At 40.4% G+C, this 18312-nt stretch overlaps 7 protein-coding genes across 7 annotated transcripts; 2 read left to right on the top strand and 5 right to left on the bottom strand.

Annotated features, from left to right (window-relative positions):
• Positions 1 to 652: 652 nt before the first annotated feature.
• On the bottom strand, positions 653 to 1495 carry BATDEDRAFT_1501 (uncharacterized protein; the record flags this gene model as incomplete). Its single annotated transcript, XM_006677031.1, has 1 exon — positions 653 to 1495. A coding segment is annotated over one exon (843 nt), but the record flags the coding sequence as incomplete, so codon positions are not given.
• Positions 1496 to 3181: 1686 nt separating this feature from the next.
• Positions 3182 to 4887, bottom strand: BATDEDRAFT_86743 (uncharacterized protein; the record flags this gene model as incomplete). Its single annotated transcript, XM_006677437.1, has 2 exons — positions 3182 to 3935; positions 4017 to 4887. 2 exons carry the CDS (start codon positions 4885 to 4887, stop codon positions 3529 to 3531), a joined length of 1278 nt encoding a protein of 425 aa, XP_006677500.1. The 3' UTR covers positions 3182 to 3528.
• A 1175-nt stretch (positions 4888 to 6062) lies between these two features.
• Positions 6063 to 7379, bottom strand: BATDEDRAFT_36676 (uncharacterized protein). The gene is made up of 2 exons (XM_006677394.1): positions 7255 to 7379; positions 6063 to 6993 (listed from the first exon to the last, which is right to left on the bottom strand). Exon 2 carries the CDS (start codon positions 6967 to 6969, stop codon positions 6295 to 6297), a length of 675 nt encoding a protein of 224 aa, XP_006677457.1. The 5' UTR covers positions 6970 to 6993; positions 7255 to 7379; the 3' UTR covers positions 6063 to 6294.
• A 1452-nt stretch (positions 7380 to 8831) lies between these two features.
• BATDEDRAFT_86741 (mitochondrial 37S ribosomal protein RSM19) lies at positions 8832 to 9284 on the bottom strand. Its single transcript, XM_006677436.1, has one exon. The coding sequence runs from the start codon at positions 9250 to 9252 to the stop codon at positions 9010 to 9012; it is 243 nt and encodes an 80-aa protein (XP_006677499.1). The 5' UTR covers positions 9253 to 9284; the 3' UTR covers positions 8832 to 9009.
• Positions 9285 to 9450: 166 nt separating this feature from the next.
• BATDEDRAFT_18926 (DNA-directed RNA polymerase I core subunit RPA190) lies at positions 9451 to 15278 on the top strand. Its single transcript, XM_006677126.1, has 7 exons — positions 9451 to 9500; positions 9643 to 9831; positions 9917 to 10153; positions 10187 to 11928; positions 11974 to 12452; positions 12510 to 14058; positions 14230 to 15278. The coding sequence occupies exons 2-7, from the start codon at positions 9647 to 9649 to the stop codon at positions 15165 to 15167; spliced, it is 5130 nt and encodes a 1709-aa protein (XP_006677189.1). The 5' UTR covers positions 9451 to 9500; positions 9643 to 9646; the 3' UTR covers positions 15168 to 15278.
• Positions 15279 to 15609: 331 nt separating this feature from the next.
• On the bottom strand, positions 15610 to 16251 carry BATDEDRAFT_87214 (uncharacterized protein; the record flags this gene model as incomplete). Its single annotated transcript, XM_006677435.1, has 1 exon — positions 15610 to 16251. The coding sequence occupies one exon, from the start codon at positions 16249 to 16251 to the stop codon at positions 15610 to 15612; it is 642 nt and encodes a 213-aa protein (XP_006677498.1).
• Positions 16252 to 16309: 58 nt separating this feature from the next.
• On the top strand, positions 16310 to 18185 carry BATDEDRAFT_87179 (uncharacterized protein; the record flags this gene model as incomplete). The annotated part of the gene is made up of 3 exons (XM_006677540.1): positions 16310 to 17334; positions 17405 to 17572; positions 17657 to 18185. 3 exons carry the CDS (start codon positions 16310 to 16312, stop codon positions 18183 to 18185), a joined length of 1722 nt encoding a protein of 573 aa, XP_006677603.1.
• Between the last annotated feature and the right edge of the window lie 127 nt (positions 18186 to 18312).

Here is an 18312-nt window from a genome sequence, read left to right as displayed (position 1 = left end):
TTGCTTGAACTCGTTAGTTCATTGAGTCTCTCTTGGTGATCGGCATGTATAGTTGCATTGCTGAGACGTGCAATCTTTATTCTCTTGAATTAGAGCGCAAACGTATGAGATTTTAAGTTGTTTGTGCAGAGTTTGAGAGCATCGGGTATGAATCTGGCTTTACATTTGATGATCATACAATGTATGATTGCCAACAGAGAGAAATTCCAGTTTGACACTATAGTTTGGTTGTGTTGATTGAAAATTGAGAATATTGAACAAGTGCAGCCAATCACTCGGACATTGTTTATTCTGAAGCAATCATTGCAAGATCAACAGGTATTGCATTTTACATGAATACGGCTATGGAATAAACTCAAGTGCTGCAGTGCGTCAAGTTTTGTAATTTGTTCATAAATTCATATCTACAAAGCTTAATCATCACTAATGCAACTTTTTGATACACTTACAAAATGTTTTCATTTTCAATTATATTGCAAATTACAAAAGCAATTAGGGCTAACCTAAGCATCTGATTTTAATCAGTTTCCTCTAGTGTAGTTGTAATGAATGGTCTCGAGTATTAAAATCGATTAGTAGCAGCAGGGGCACTGCTAGAGGATGAAGTAACCTTGCATTCATCTGGAACTGAGAAATCGTTGTTGAAATTAGCAGCCTTGACTCCTAAGCCGCGTTTGGCGAATCCTTTCCAGATCTCACACTTGTTGGCACCTTTGTAGTGGGAAACATCCGATGCAATAAAGGCATCACGAGCATCGACCAAGCTGGGATTGCATGGCTGGTGCATAAATCCACCAATCATATTCTGCATAGTAACAATGTTGCCAGATGTGCCTCGGGCATCGTGGAGATTGGTAGAGAATCCACTCTTGGTGACCAAATTCCAGTAGACTTCCCAAAGCATGGCTGCCCACACTTCACCAGCAGCATGAACTTCTTTACGATTCTTGAGATCGGCATAAGTCAAAGGATTGATTTTCATGTCAGTCGTATAAGGATGGGTGCGCATGCCATCAAACTGATTTGAAGCGTATCTAGCAAAGGGAATCGAAGTATCGGCTTTGTGGGTTTTTCTGGCAGTTGTGATCATAGCAAACATGTCAGACCAGCCTTCGCTCATACCCAGAGCCTCACTGTTAGTCAAGCATGCAGCTGTTGCAGATCCACCAGTTAAACGACTTGAAACACCGTGACCATATTCGTGTACAACGACTTGATTGTCCAAACCGGGATTGTGGTTGGGTCTGGATGTAGTATATCGGTACATTTTCATTTGACCCGGTTGTCCATCAGCAGGAGTGTGAAATCCGGCATTGTTGTTACTTGAAGTGTCCAAAACACTAATGCTAACCGCATCGTTACCCTGACCGCCTTTTCCAAAGTTATCATTTTGGAAATTGCCAGCAGACTCGGTGAAGCCATACTGATATGTGATATCGTGCATCAGGTTGGCAAGATAAAACAGATTGACGGCTGCTGCTTGAATGTTGTCTGGATCATCAGGCTCGACATTATCATTGAATTTAGTAGCAAACATACCATTAATACCAGTTCCTGGAGCCGGTGGAGATTGTGAAAAGTCGGCAGCATTAACGTTGTTACCCTGAGTGAAGTTTCCATTCGTCCATCCATTGGGCGACGATGCACTGTATTCCGGGTTGGTGATATTGGCAAATCTATTCATACCAGGACTCAGATTAAGAATTGGAATAGCCTCGTATGTTGCATGATGACCAAAATCAACAGCCTGAACCAGTTTGCCTAGTATCAATCCATTTACATTCAGATTAGTGCTGATTCCACAAAAATCAATACCTGAATCCGAAATACCGTACCTGTGTTGGCATCGGCCCAAACTTGGATCCATGAAATAACATTCTTGTCGCGAAGCTGGAATTTGTAAGCATAAACAAGCGTGCCATCAGCCTGTTGAACATACTCGAGCTCATGTTCAAAGTCAGAGTAAACTGGCAGACCCTTGGCTTTGGACACAATATCCGCAACCTGTTCAAAAGTCAGTTTGGCTTTGGGCTCTGCAATTGAAAGCTCACGTTTAGCAAGATGGCTTTTGGTACCAAACGAAGCAGAGTACGAGATAATTTGGCCGTCTTGGATATGGACAGCAGCTTGGTGATTGGATACAGATACGCCATTAACTAGATGTGCACCATATACGTGAGTCACGCCAGCACCGTCTGTAAAATTATTGTAAACCTTGAACTCGTTGGGTGAGAGATTGAGTTTGTCACAGAGATACGCAACACCAGTCTCGACTGGATCGGTATTGGACGGAGCCATGAGGCTGGATGAATGTTCATAAGGAATGTTGTGATAAATCGATTTGGGAAAGTGGAATGGAAGACTGTTTGAGGTATCTTGTGTGGACGGAATGGTTGGAACCGCAAAAACTGCAGAGGTGGCAAGAGCAAGAACAAGAGAAACGGTAGAAATGAACATTTTGAGCAATATTTTCAATATCTATAGTGTAAATGTAGCAAATACAAAACTAAACTGTTACAATGATGGACTGATTTGACTATTTTGTGCTACTTTATATCTCTAATTTACAAAATGTTTTATAAGTAATAATGCAGAGTGTATCAAATATACATGTGCTAATCATAAAATAGAATAGCGTGACATGTGTAACTGCATATATTTATGAATCACATGTAATCAAGTCAATCATGTAATGTAGGCACGTCATTGCATTGCTTTTGATTGAAATGGGCGCATGAATAATGCATCAAGAAGAATTTATTTTGATCACCACCATATTCATGTAAAATCAAGCACTAAATAAAAGTCTCAGTAAATGAACAGTTTCACCAAGCGGTTAGTGTCAGTTTACTAGAAAATGTGTAGTTCTGAACCACCAACAGCTGGTGACAAAAGGCATGAGAATGAAGAAAATAAACCAAAAAAATTCAGCACTCATCGTCTTCAATGTATCATGTGTTTGGGGTTGTACTTGCGTAAAATTCATTCAGCCGCACTTTCGTGTTGGTCGGGTTTAGTTCTTATTTGGAAATGTTCTTTTGAAAATATCGGTAGATTATCCTTGCTGATTTGAATGACAGCGACTATCAATCGTGATTCTTGTGCCACGTCCAGTTTGCTGAGCAATCTGCTACCCGTCTCAATTAAGCAGGACGTTTTTCCTTCGGTCTAACGCGGCCGCTTGGTGTTGGTCTGTTCCGACGCGAGAGCTTGATGCTCCACCTATAGTCTACGCTAACCTAGCCGTGCAGTTTTATAAACCGAAAGCTCTCGTTTCCAAAATGTCTATCAAGCATGATGACTGCTGACAATTTCTCATTCACTACCATTTTTATATCCTTTATCGCCAGCTGTAGGCGGTTTAGAAAACACAATATTGTCCAGCAAACTGACATACATCATTTCATGAGATTGGCTGTTTATTACCCACTGAAACTTTTCGAGTCTCATTCTGCATAAATACGACAGCATATGAATAGGTGTAGCCACTATTGGCATTGAATTATGGATCAAACGCCAGTGTTATGGTTATAACTGAAACAGTTCAACCCAGAGCTCGGTCATGTTCCTTGCCAAATTCAGCTCATTGGGTGTTAGCTTTCCAATATGAGAATAATTTACACCCAATGGCGAATCAAGCTTTCCATGCAAGCAAAATGGCTCAGTAGCAATCTCCCATTTTACATTAGCCCCAGTTCTTTCAATGGCCCAATGCTGGACTTGTGTAATGCCAAGCTCCTTGGCAGGTATACGGGATCCAATGCCGCCGTTAAACCATAATGGTCTGTCCATATCATCTGCATGATACAGACCACCACAAACCATGTCGGCACCATCGCTATGAATCAATTGCCCAATTGCACCTCCGTTGTCACTTGCAACTGAAAACGGGATTCTCAATGCTTCATGTGCTAGCCAATACGTCTCCTTGTCGCCTAACAGTATTGAGATTCAATAGTTAAAATGCAATCGCATTTCAAGAGATAAGAGCTTCTAAAAATGCATAGATTATTTACCCCAGGAGTTTGAATAAATATGATTCTTGAATGGAGCCGAGTTTAGCAAGCAGGTTAATAGGATTGCTGGCATCGCTTTAGATTTGTTCCAAACGACTACGCCTGAATCAATCTCGTCTGAAGTCATATGCCTCATTAGACGGTTTTCCGAATACAAGAGTTGATTTTTGAATGGCTTGGCAATATCCATGAGCATGTTCACAAGATTTTGCCCTCTCCCATAAGTTCCAAAAGGAAGTGTGCGATCGCGGAATAATAGTGTACCTGTTTCTTTATACCGTGGTATCTCAAACAGCACTTCTGGTGGTTGGAAAAATAATGCATCTGCGTCTATCAAAATAACTTGGTTAAACCGTGAAGCTAAAACTGCAAATGGTTTGTTTTCCCATCCCTTTTCGCATCTTTTCAGTCCAAGCACAGAGCGCATATCTACTACCCTGACATTAGGCAGCATAGAAAGCATTTTAAACTCATTAGTCCCAAGGTCGTCAGCGCCACAATACATGATTTCTATTGGAAGCGTGCTTTTGATCAATCTTAGCATAGTGATGGTGTGTTTGGCAACCAAAGCATATTTCGAGCCAGTGGTTATGACAATTCCACGGCCAGAGGAATTAAACAAAGCCTCTATAGCTGAAGAGTGCATTGGACCATTGATGACCCATGGATAAAGCTTTTTTTCCAGTTTGAGCAACTCTTTTTCGATGCTGAGTTTCACTGTAACATTGGGCTGATACACAGAGATTTGATAGTAAATATCAAACGCATCCTTGTAGATTCGTGCAGCATTTCCCAATCCAGTCAAGTCTCGAAAGTGAATCTTTCGTTGGTTTTGGTTAACAGATTGCAGTTTGGAAATAACTGATATCATTTCCTGGACTGTAATCCTGCGTCTTGGTCGACATCTTTACAATATTTAATAAAAGCAAGCATAAGTGGATATTGCTTTTACATGATGGCATACAATCGAGCAAATTTTGTTGCACATACTCTGTCGGATTTGAATTTCTACAGAAGGATGGTTGACCATTTGACAAGCCTGTGGACTTGTTTAAATTGATGTAATCGTCCAAGACATTAGAATCTATAATTGATGAAGAGTAACTATAGCTGTATATAGATATTTTTGCCACTGTAACAAAAGCATTAGTCTATGGTATGAACTGATTACTGGAGAAACTCAATCTCAATCTCAAATGCAACATACATGCGTATAGCATTGTTGTCAGTGCCACGCTCAGGATAATAACGACTATTTTAGGACGCCTTATACCTAATAAAATAACGTATTTTCAAAGCTCATATTTTAGTATTTTGACAATATCAAGCCATCAAACTCAATATTTGCATAGTGGTGGATGAATCTGGTGGTCATATAATGCATGACTGTCAAGCGAGGATAGCTTCAGTCCAAAACCATAGCTTGATTTTGTATGGTGAATATCATGTTTTGAAGAATCGAGTATCCAAGTCAATTTCTAGTAGGAAATATTTAATTGCCGTCTTTCAAAACACTCGCTGCAAGAGTATTTCGTTTTACATGAATACAGATAATACTCTGTGCAAGTTCTAGCATGCACTTACCAATTGACCTTTGTGAAAAAACCATGGAGTAGCATGAATAGGAACCAAAACGAAACACCAGTGATCGTCTAGCATCACCTGGTTCTAAAATATGCACAGCAATGTCAGTACATCATTCAATGACAACTCGAAGCAAAAACAGTCGAGCTTGGTTTTAAATGCAAGGCCGTCTGGTCAGTATGGACCAAAACTCACCTAGCCGATTTGATGCTGCAGAAAATGTATCTTTCATGGTGATCCAGTCCAAGTTCTCAAAATATAAGTGTTATATATCGATCAAGCCAGTGAGTAAAGGTCACACAGCAAGCCAATCACAAACCTGACACTTGTGTGCTTTGAAAGTCCTTATCTTTCAGGACTTGTGTGCCGCTTGTGTCGACACCATCTCGATCAAGACACGAAAATACATGAGCCACCACTTGTCATATTGAAACTCATAAAACCCATTGTAGCACCACTCGTGAATTTGAATTGGGTTTTATTTTTAAACTTTCTCCAAGGCCAACCTTGGGCAGATGCTTCCAAAGAAACATGGACATCAGGACCCAATATCAACACTTAAAAATATATGAGAAGAGAAAGTGACAGTCGGTTAAGGCTGTCAGGAAGGGAAACTAAACTACGTTAAAATCTGGCATGGAACTAAAGCCAATGGTTTAAATCACTACAAGTCAAACTACTCCAAGCGATGCACTTATAATAGCGTGAAGAGAGTGGTAAAGATTGCTAGTGCAATCATCAAGGATACAGGTTGACTATTTCCAGACAAACCTGCGCTAGAAGTATGGGCAGTGGTAGTACTAGTTGGGGCTGGGGTGGTTGCTCCAGGTGTAGTTCCTTGAGGTGTAACACTAGGAGTGGGCATTGGAGTGATAATCGGTGTGCTGACCACTGTGACGCTAACAGTAGGACTGTTATATCCACCAGTAGGCGTTGGAGGTGTTGGTGACACGTAACCACCAGGCATTGTGGCGCTGGATGGGATAATCATAGTGGTAGTTCCATAGCCTATTGGTGAAGGACTCGAGACGACCGCTGTGGTTGGCGACACGTATCCTCCTACAGTAGTTGTGGTGTTTGCGGGAACCGTCGTGGTTGGGGAAACATATCCAGCTACAGTAGTCGTGGTCGGCGCGACAGTTGTGGTGGTTGGGGAAACGTATCCAGCTACAGTAGTCGTGGTCGGCGCGACAGTTGTGGTGGTTGGGGAAACGTATCCAGCTACAGTAGTCGTGGTCGGGGCAACAGTTGTGGTGGTTGGGGAAACATATCCTCCAGATGAAGATTGTGCTAGAACAAGGCCGACTTGTGCTTGGAGTGTCAGAACAATGGCACAGGCAAGAGAATTACGTGATGCGAAGCCAATCATTTTAGAAACTAAACTTTGAATATACTAGCAAGACATACCGAACATACAACCAAAAGTATTAGTTATATAAACATGTCGGTAGATTAGAGGTTTGGAGAGCATCTACTTTTACAAGATAGTATCAAAACACGCTCTTCAGTTTAAAAACTTCGAGACGAGGCTGTTCTCAATATCTCAATATGGAGAACGCGTAAAACAGTGTTTGGTCAAAAGGTCACTCTAAAATAGAGCTTTGGAATGGCAGGATAATATATTTAAATAAGTAGTAAGTCATGGAAAGCATACCTATATAGAGTTGATTTGAATATATATATGTAACTACGAAATCTTAAAAACGATTTTCGAGCAAATTTAATATCTATCAAAAGGATGGGTAGAGGGAAGGAAATAAACTTGGATTAATGTACTTTTAAAAGAAAGTTATGGCGAGAAAAACAAAACAATCAGAAAATATATATAGTTATTGTAACGTGGGCACTACTGGGCCAGTGAGTTTGTTTTTCATAAACTACTAGAACAATGTTCACTACGGAGCATGTAAGCGTGTTTGAAAACTACAACACTTTATTCAAACAAACTCCTAAGCATAATTGGAAAGAAACCTGCATATGCATAAAAACTTAAAATGGATATTTTCCTCAAGCTGGAAACAACATGAGGTAGCTATCGAAACTTACAAATCGGGGTTCACATAATTTCCACACAAAAGGCAAGTTTTATTTTTAGGTGTCATGTACAATATTGCTTATCAATGTTAAATACTATGGTTCAAACTTATTTTGAAATCTTGCAAAACAATATGAAAGATGAATAGTAAATGAGTCCTATATATCATTTCGAGTCCAAGCAAATACATTGTGGATAACAAAAAACTGCCAAGCTACTCTTTAGACCAAAAGTTTCTGTTGATATTTTTTATTCTAATAGAATCATATATAGTGGTAGGCTGATGGATAGGCCGTATATAAAATAAGGTTACTTGACACGATACAAACGCGCCATTAAGAATATTTACAGTCGTATTCACGTAGAATGAATCGCTTTATGTATTTATCTTGCAATAGCTCTATTTTAGTTGAAAATAAACAGTGATTAAATATTCCTTGTGTTTCCTACTACAAACGGACATTCTCAGTTTTTCGGTGTTTGGAATTACTCGACAAACAAAATCATTATTTGTCATACTCGAGTCATTTTATGTAGGGTTCGAGAATCGACAATATGGAGCTGTGATGTAGGCCCAATCCTCGCGACATTTGTTGGACGGTTGGTAAATCGTGTTTAATTAAGAGCTTGTTATTTTGTGGAGTGGAATGGAGTGGAATGTTGTCTAGAATAACATGCGTGTTTACAAATGCTGCATGGCATTGTTTAAAAAGTATTGATATATTACGGCATTGACGGCTCTCTTGATCAATTCTCAAACACAGTGACCATCATATGAAGCACATACTAAACTATAGTTTTCAACTGAAATTATTCCTTTTTCCATTTTTGACATAACCATGCATTGTACGGTCTTCAAGTTTCAAACCAGATATTGAGTTCAACTGTATAAAATCTACTTTGTTGTATCGTAAAATATCATGAATATGTTACGCTATAGTTTAAGAAAACAAGGATTGTAGGAATGCAGCTATACACGCCAATCATCAATGTTTGCCTATAATGAAAGGAAAGTTGAACAAGTAAGCGGTTTACTGAAACTGTGGTGCGGTGAATATTTGGTTAGCTATTAGTGTCCCATTTTACGTGAATACAACGGCGAGTACAGTAACAGCTACATTGTCGCTATAGAAACATATTTCTGTATGCAGGTCTTCACGCTTGGATAAAATAAACTCAAAATAACCACTACAACTAATACCACTTAATTTCATTCACAATCCAAGATCTACAAGAGGTTGATTCAGATGACGACTTGCATAGCTGATTTTAAGTGACAGAGAAATAGATAAGCAACTGTATGAACGAAGCCCATGGCAATCCAAACTTGACATTCATTATGAGACTATAGGCCAGTGTAGATATGATTGGAGATTATCGTTCTTTTTTCTTGTAAGAAAATGGTTTTCTAGTAAGAGCAAACTCGCCCAGTTTCTTGTTGACCATTTGTTCAGTAACAAAGACGGGAAGATACGATTTTCCGTTATGAACTAGAAACTTTTTACCCACATGAGAGGGGAGAATAGTGGAGGATCTTGCTTGGGTCTTGATGGCTTCGCCCGCTGCAGTTTTTGGGAATGGAACAAAGAAAGGACCTTTCCAAACAGCTCTTGGCATACTTGATAGACAGCGAGTTGATGTTCCAAATTTTAGCGATTGCTTTGATACAGTTTTAGTGATGAATTCAATGATCTGAAATTCATTCAATGAGTCACGTGTTTATTTGATTTTAAAGAAAACATTTTCTTTCTAGTTTTTGTCGGATTCAAGTCAGCGTGCAGGTCGCTTTACAGTCCAGAAAGTGCTGATATTGGTGCAGCGCAACACTCTAGACACATTTGATCCTTTGACTGCGTTATAGTCTGGTTAGTTTTTAATTTTAAATGGTTTAAACAGGATGTTTTATATATCTTTATTGCCGGCATTGATGTGTCAAACATGTATTTATATACATATAAACTAATCTAACCTTAATTATCAATCGCTCTCCTCCTTTTAAATACAAAGAAATATGAATATTTCTAATCCAGTTTCCGCAGAAGTTCGGTCGGTGCATTTTTCGTTTTATAGCCCACAAGACCTCCGCAAACTCTCTGTCAAACAAATTACAAACCCCATTATATTCGATAATCTCGATCATCCAACACCCCAAGGTCTCTATGATTCTGCTCTTGGTCCATCTGGAATAGATTCCACGTAAGTTTTTTTCATTTAGTCGTATTGAGTTGGATCCTAGTTTGCATGCAGTTCAAACGCTTTTAATCTAATCTACTATATTTAGTTGTTCAACCTGCTCATTGGGATTCTCCAATTGTCCTGGTCACTTTGGGCATATTGAACTTTCTGTTCCTGTTTACAATTCTGTCAACTTTAAGCTTCTATATAAGCTGTTGCAGTCCACTTGCTACTACTGCCACCACCTGCGTACTTCAAGATCAGTGATACACAGTTTTGTTGCCAAACTCAAGCTCATTCATGCTGGCTTAATTGTTGAAGCCGCCGAACTAGATTCAGCTTTGTTTTCAGAACCCTTGATTAATACCTCTGATAGTCCAAAAAACTCGTCATCCACTAATAAATCTTCAACTTTCATAAATGACGAGGCTGAAGAAGATCATGAGGACATGATTTCTAAATCCTTTATGAATGTGGATACTGAGGACTCTGAACCACAAGATTCGGCCGGCTCTGTGAATTTTGAAAAAAGAACTTCTGCTCAGATTATAGCTGCTATTGATCGTTTTGTTGATCAGGCGTTTGCCAAAAATCCCTATACTCGCCCTTCAAAGGTTACTCTTCTTACAGCAAATATTCGTCGTCTTGAGCGTCAGTTTTTCTCTGCTATTCCCGCTCAGACCTGCCAAAACTGCCGTGGTCAGTCTCCTAAATTTCGCAAGGACGGCGAGTCCAAGATTTTTGAACAACCATTAAACAACAAGCAAAAAATGTCTATGAATACGCAGAATCTAACTCCAGAAAACCTGTTTGGACCTAAAATGCATGCTGTTGATGACGATAATGAAAAAACTGCCCAGCAAGGTGATGCCGTTAGTCAAGCAATCGATTCTCAAAGGGAAATCTTTCTTACTCCTTTGCAAGTCAAGGCTCATATTGAACTGCTATGGAAACGAGAAACTGTAGTTTTGGATCTACTGTTTGGAAACTCGTCTTCAAAAAAATCGCCTCGTGTATCTAGTCCACTCATGTTTTTTTTAGATGTAGTTTCAGTGACTCCAAATCGTTTTCGTCCCATCTCCAAAATGGGCGATTCACAGTATGAAAATCCTCAAAACATTTTCCTGACAGCGATTCTCAAAGCCAATGTTTCAATCCAAGAACTTCAGCGCCAAGAAGAAGCGGCTTTAAAGGTGATTGCAGACGATCCCAAACTCTATCAACTACAAAAAGCCGAGTTTCTTAGGCGCATTATTGATGCATGGATGATTCTGCAAAACAGTGTCAATTATCTACTAGACAGCTCTAAATGCCCACTTAGTGTTTCTGGAAAGATTGCTCCACCTGGTATACGTCAATTGCTTGAAAAGAAGGAAGGTCTTTTTCGCAAGCACATGATGGGCAAGCGAGTCAATCATGCTGCACGCAGTGTTATTTCTCCCGATCCCTACATTGAAACCAACGAAATTGGTATCCCCCCTGTTTTTGCTTCCAAACTCACCTATCCAGAGCCAGTGACTCATCATAATATTAAAGAAATGCGAAGATGTGTTGTTAACGGACCATTAAAATGGCCTGGCGCTACCCACGTTGAGAACGAAGATGGAACGCTTATATCTTTGAGTTCTTTTGATGATGCTGGTCGAACAGCCATTGCCAATCAGCTTCTTACCCCAAGTATGCATCATGGTGAAACCAACCACTCGTATAACTTTGATCACGTCAACAAGAAAGTATATCGTCATATTCGCAATGGCGATTTTCTGCTTTTGAATCGTCAACCCACTCTACATAAGCCATCTATTATGGCCCATACTGCTCGTGTGTTGCCTGGGGAAAAAACTATTCGTATGCACTATGCCAACTGTAATACCTACAATGCTGATTTTGATGGTGATGAAATGAATATACATTTCCCCCAAAATGAGATTGCTCGTGCCGAAGCCATGTTGATTGCACGTAACGATCAGCAATATTTGGTTCCAACTGATGGCGGTGTACTTCGCGGTCTTATTCAGGATCATGTCGATGCTGGTGTGGACATGTGCTCTCGCGATACATTCTTTAATCGCGAAACTTATATGCAGCTTGTGTATATTGGACTATGTCCAGAGGGCAGTGTGACTAGCACTGTTGGAAACGGTAACATTGAGCCTCCTATAGTTATTGGTAGAAATGGTCGCGTTGTTACACTCCCGCCTGCAATCATCAAGCCTGTAGCTAAATGGACAGGTAAACAGATCATTTCAACCATTCTTGTCAACCTGATCCCCGAGGATCGTAATCTGTTGAATCTGGTGTCCAAGTCACGTATTCCTGCAAAGCAGTGGGGGCCTTCTGCGCCTGAGGAGCAAACGGTCATATTTATGGATGGCGATCTTTTAACTGGTATTCTTGACAAGTCTCAATTTGGTGCTAGTGCCAACGGTCTTGTACATGCTGTATATGAAGTATATGGTGCTTCGTATGCAGGAAAGCTTCTTTCTATTCTCGGTAGACTGTTTACCTCTTACCTTCAGTTTGCTGGCTTTACCTGTCGTATGGATGATTTGCGGCTTACTCCTGAAGGTGATGCTGTTCGCTGTGAGTTGATTGAAAGTGCAAGTAGTATTGGACTGGACGCAATTTCAGAAATTACTGGTGTGAATGTTGAGGGTATTTCGCATGACAAACGTACCATGTATATGGCACGTTCCAAGGGTGACAAAACTGCTCTTGCCAAGAATATTGAACTTAACGTAGCGCTCGAGCAAGTATTGCGCAATTCTGAAAAAATGGCTGCTTTGGATAGTGCAATGAAGTCTCGTACCAACAAAGTGACCTCGAAAATCATTTCATCTTGTGTGCCAGACAGGCTTCTTAAACCGTTTCCCCATAACAATATGCAGGTCATGACTGTATCAGGTGCCAAGGGATCAGGTGTCAATGTATCTCAGATCTCATGTTTGCTGGGTCAACAAGAACTAGAGGGTAAGCGTGTTCCTACTATGATTTCTGGAAAAACACTTCCGAGCTTTTTAGCGTATGATACATCAGCGCGTGCAGGTGGATACATTACTGGTCGTTTTTTGACTGGCATCAAACCACAAGAGTACTATTTTCATTGTATGGCTGGTCGTGAAGGATTGATTGATACAGCAGTCAAAACCTCTCGCTCTGGTTATCTCCAGCGTTGTCTCATCAAGCATCTCGAGGGCCTTTCTGTGCATTATGATCATACTGTGCGAGATATGGATGGATCTTTGCTTCAGTTTCAATATGGCGAAGATGCATTGGACGTTGTCAAGCAAACCACATTGCAAAAGTTTGACTTTTGTGCATTAAACTATCGCGCTTTGTTGAAACGATATGATCCAAGTGCTTTGGCAGGAAAAGTAGACGACGAGTCTCTTGAAAGGTATTTAAAAAAGCAGCGCAAGCAGGATCGCGAGTCTATTCGTGAAAGCGGCGGTTCATTCAAACCCAATCACGATCCTATTTTGTCTATTTTTAGTCCAAGTAGACATATTGGTTCTGTTTCAGACGGGTTCGCCGATGCACTTTCTGCATACATTGAAAAAAACACATCACAGCTGTTGTACACATCCTCTTCAAAAAAGACTCACAAAAACAGGACTGACGAAAACGGTGAAGCACGACCTGTCAAAGATACTTGGTCAGTTCCAAAAATATCTGCACGCAAATTCAAAGTTCTTATGGAACTTAGATATATGCATTCCCTAGTTGAACCTGGCGAAGCCGTTGGACTTCTTGCAGCACAAAGTATTGGCGAGCCTTCGACTCAAATGACTCTCAACACTTTTCATTTTGCAGGATTTGGTGCCAAAAATGTTACACTTGGTATTCCACGTCTTCGTGAAATCATTATGACGGCTTCACAATCTATTCAAACGCCTCTGATGCGCTTGCCACTTAAACAAGAAGCTACTGTAGATCAAGCACACCAAATAGCCGATCAAATCAGTCGAGTTGTGTTATCCCAGATTATGCATGGTGTGACAGTGTCGGAAACACTCGTTCCAAAAACACCTGAAAGGCAAAAGCGGGTTAAACAGTTTTGCGTGAGACTCGAGTTGTGGCCACAAGAAGCGTGCCAAAGACAATATGGCATCACTGACGAAGATATTGGAAATATTATTGAAAAGAAATTTGTTCCTATTTTAGACCGGACCATTATGCGTATGCTCAAGGTTAAATTTACTGGCGATAATGCATCTACTGAAGCTGACGAGGGCCAGACACTTGCTAGTCTTGGTTTTACAGAATCAAGTGTTGAAAAGACTACAAAAAGTAGCAAACCCCAAAACGACGGTGACGAAGACGAAAGCAATGGATTGGACAATGGGCGTAGTACCAACTTTAAATCGAGCCATTCACTCATAGACAGAGTGGTAGATGCTGCTGATTTATCTGATGCAGAAGGAGATGATTCTGAAGTGTCGGATGATGACGGTGATAATGATGCCACTGCTGTTCGTCAAAATACCAAGCGTCAACAGCAGGCAACTTATGATGGACCTGATGAAGATGACGAACAAGTGATTGAGCATTTGGCCGATATTGAGATGGCAAACGATGACGACAAGGTCTCGGTAAACACAGATCCTGACTCAGTAAATGATGCTGACGATGGTCTCGATTTGGATGGGTTTGAGACTGAAAAGCATACTAATGGCATTAACCGTAGCGTACGTATTCAACGTGCAAGCCGATTTGTATCTGGGTACAAGTTCCATAAAGGTAGTTTGCGATACTGTGAGTTGACATATGAGCTTTCAACCGACACAAAAAAGATTCTCATGCTACCACTAGTCGAAGAGGTGTGTTCCAATCTAATTGTTCGTCAAGTTCCTGGCGTGTCTCGGTGCTACTACCTTCCCAATGAATCTGAAAATGACAAATCGGTCAACGTGGGCACGGATGGTGTCAACTTGAAAGGTATTTGGGAGTATGACAATGTGATTGATGTCAACAAAATTGGCACCAATGACATTGCAGCCATATTACATACCTATGGTGTTGAGGCAGCACGTGCAGCCATCATGCAAGAAATTGCTGGAGTGTTTGGTGTTTATGGCATCCAAGTCGATTCGCGCCATTTGAGTATCATTGCAGACTATATGACTTTTGAAGGAGGTTATAAAGCGTTTAACCGCACTTGTATGGGTTCCAATCCCTCTCCGTTTTTGCAAATGTCATTTGAAACAACCACCAGCTTTTTGACTACAGCTACACTGACAGGTGATTCGGATCCATTGGACTCTCCTTCTGCAAGAATAGTCATGGGACAAGCTGTAAAGACTGGAACAGGCTCGTTTAGTGTTTTGCAGCCGTTGGTTAGATCTGCTCGAGGTTGATGACTTGGTATTGCAGCTGTATTCATGTGTCATGGAATACTTTTATATTCATCTTGCAATAGCTTTATTTTGTTTTGGAATAGACAATAATTAAATATTTGTTGCTATTAGAAATTGACTTGCTAGATATTTCCAATTTTTTAAAACACAATGTCCATAATACAATCAGATTATAGTTTAAACTTGAATTTCCGCATTTAGCAGTCATTGTACAATCACCAGATCGACTCGTTGCAGTTCAGATATTGGGATTGACTACTGTTGATGATAATTGACATTATTTCAAGACTGCTGTTTATTGTATTCCTATTCAATGTCCCACTTTACGTGAATACAGCCGTAAACTGTTGGAGAATGAATTATTTTGCAAACTATATTTTTATTTCTAGTTGTACTATTCATGTTTTTATTTACTTTGCAGTAAGTTTGTCCCGAGTGGCATTTATTCATCTGTAGGAGCATCTTCACTCTCACTCTGATCATCATGCTGATCACCTGTATTAGCGTCATCTTTAAAAGCACCGTCACTATCTTGTCCGTTCACGTCGTCATCACCATCAGATCCCAAAGGCCCTTGACCAGTGTTATTAACGTCCCCATCCTCGTGGTTTTCACTGGTTTCCTCTGTATGTAATCCTTGCGTGGAAACGCGACCACTGGCATTCTCCTGGCTCAAATCAGCAGCAGCAAAAGCAAGTGCTTCGGCAGCAGCAACCTTTGCATTCGCAGAAGCAATAGCCTTTGCCTCTTCTTCTTCACGTTTTCTATCAATCTGCTTAGTCAATATACTCATCCGTCCCTTTAGTTCGACATCGACACGTTTTCTTAAAGTCTTTTCCGACTCTACACGTTCTTTGAATGCATTGAGTTTCTGCCGAGTTTGAAGTGTGCGGTCGTGTATCTGAGCTGTAGTAGTTTTGTGAAGGTCGTGTTGAATGAGATAGTTTGCTAGGAATGTGATTGGGTCAATATGTGTTTCATAAGACGATGACGGGCCTGGAACATAGGGAGTCTGAAGAGCAAGTTGACACAGTCCCTGAGCTAGTATATCTCCTACTGTTGATTTGATGTATGTGGTTTCCATGACGGACTGTATTAAACTAGACGCGAGTTGACAGCAAACGAGAATAAAGCACAAATGAATGATCGTTGATCGAGTGCGTTCACTTTTGTTTAGTACAAAAACTGCATTAGCAAAAGTTGATAAATTGTCCATTTTACTGGAGACTGCAATTGCTATTATCATTGCTGAAGCTGGTGGACGAGTATTTAAAAAAGTGGTATTCATGGCTCATACTGGAACTCGAATTTCTGATATTGCTGCTGTTTTAGATTTGCATGCATCTACTGCCAATACCACCAGTAACAGTACAAAATTCAACCCTATCATCACTGCAAATCCTACCGAATCCTCTGCAGCAGCAGCTCATTCTATACTACTCAGACTTGCTCAGTCAAACCCAATCATTTCTCATTCAGATATTTTTAATCAACAGTCCTTGTCGAATCTGAATTCAAGTCTATCCAATGGCCAACTTCCATGGCATTCAGACTCGATTCATCAGAATTCTGGGACTCATGAACTCCTGTATCCGTTTATTCCATCTACTCAGCAAGATCATCCTCATTTTTATTCCAATGACCAGAAATTCGACTCTGAATCCATGTTTTCTCGTTTAAATGCTGCCATATCAAGCACACAGCTAACTACTGATGCGACGTCGGAACCCATTTCTGATCATTCAACTCGCGAGTCTTTAAACGCAGGCAGCAGCAGCAACTCTAATGACCATTCCACCACTGATTTGAATCATTCGTTATCCTCACATTTGTTTATGGAGCAAATGGTAGCAGCAGCAGCAGCTGCAGCAGCTGCTCAAGCTCAGACAGGGTTAGCCCTTAGTTCGACACAGCAGTTATACCAAGATAATCCGTACACTATACAATCTCAGTCCAATCATCAGAATTCTAATTTAATGGATGAGATTCACTCTACGTCGGGTAGAGGAAACGATGGTCATTTGTCGAAATCACAACCTTCTACTTCTGGTGACGGGTTTATTATTCCTGATACGACTGTTGATATTCCTGGAGGAGGAAGAATTGTTGTGAGACAGGACGCTCAGGGTAAATATTGCTGTCATTTATGTGACCATAGTTTTTCCAGGTAATTCAATGCTGATTTGTATCTGATGGCTTTGAATCAAGCAATGCTTTTAATCCTCACACATGTTTAGACTTTTTAATCTTCGGAGTCACATGAGTACACACAGTAGAATAAAACCCTTCCAATGCACAACATGCGATAAGCAGTTTTCTCGTAATCACGATCTAGCCAGACATCAGCGAATCCACTCTAAAGAAAAAGGCCATGTATGCACTGCTTGTGGTAGAAAGTTTTCCAGGTTTGATTGTATGCTGTAACTTGTACATTCAACTGTTTTGTTTGAGATGCTCATTGTATATTATAAATTTGTGTTTTTCCATAGATTGGATGCGCTCAAACGACATTCACGTATGGATAAAGGAGCTCGTAAAGCATATTGTGCAGATTTACCTTTTTCTGAGAAACAATCAACAGATGCCGAACATGACTCAACTCAATCCAACTTACCCCCACACGAAATCCAATTCCAAGAAACACAAAAAAAGCAACAGCAGCAACTACTGAATCATCAGTTGAAGCAACGACACAAGCAAAAACGACAGGTAGAGCAATTACAAGCGTTTCAATCTGCAGCATCGTATCCCAGTATTCACACCTCTAATCAAGACTCGCATCTATCGAGACATCAGAATGATGACTTTTTGTCTCGGCTTGGTCATTCGCCATTTCAATTGCAAGTTTGTCATCTTTCTAATAATGGTGGAGATGGAAAAGAGGATTCAACTCAGGGAGTCGTCGATATTTCCAACTCAACATCAAGAAATGATTTTACACGTGCAGTGATGGTTATTGAAGAAGCGACTGCGGCTGCTGTTGCTGCTGCGCTAGCATTCAACTCACATCTCCAATAATTCCAGCCAAAGAATTGACTTGTCTGTGCAAGTGTCATTCTAAACTACTTTTAATCGCTACATCTACGTTTAGTGTCTGCTTATACTTTATAAAAGCTTGGCATGTATATCAACTATTTATTCATTC

This window comes from Batrachochytrium dendrobatidis (genome assembly GCF_000203795.2).
Source record: "Batrachochytrium dendrobatidis JAM81 unplaced genomic scaffold BATDEscaffold_3, whole genome shotgun sequence".
Classification (NCBI taxonomy): domain Eukaryota; kingdom Fungi; phylum Chytridiomycota; class Chytridiomycetes; order Rhizophydiales; genus Batrachochytrium; species Batrachochytrium dendrobatidis.
Note: the sequence above shows the minus strand (reverse complement) of the source record. Positions and strands in the feature narration are given on the sequence as shown.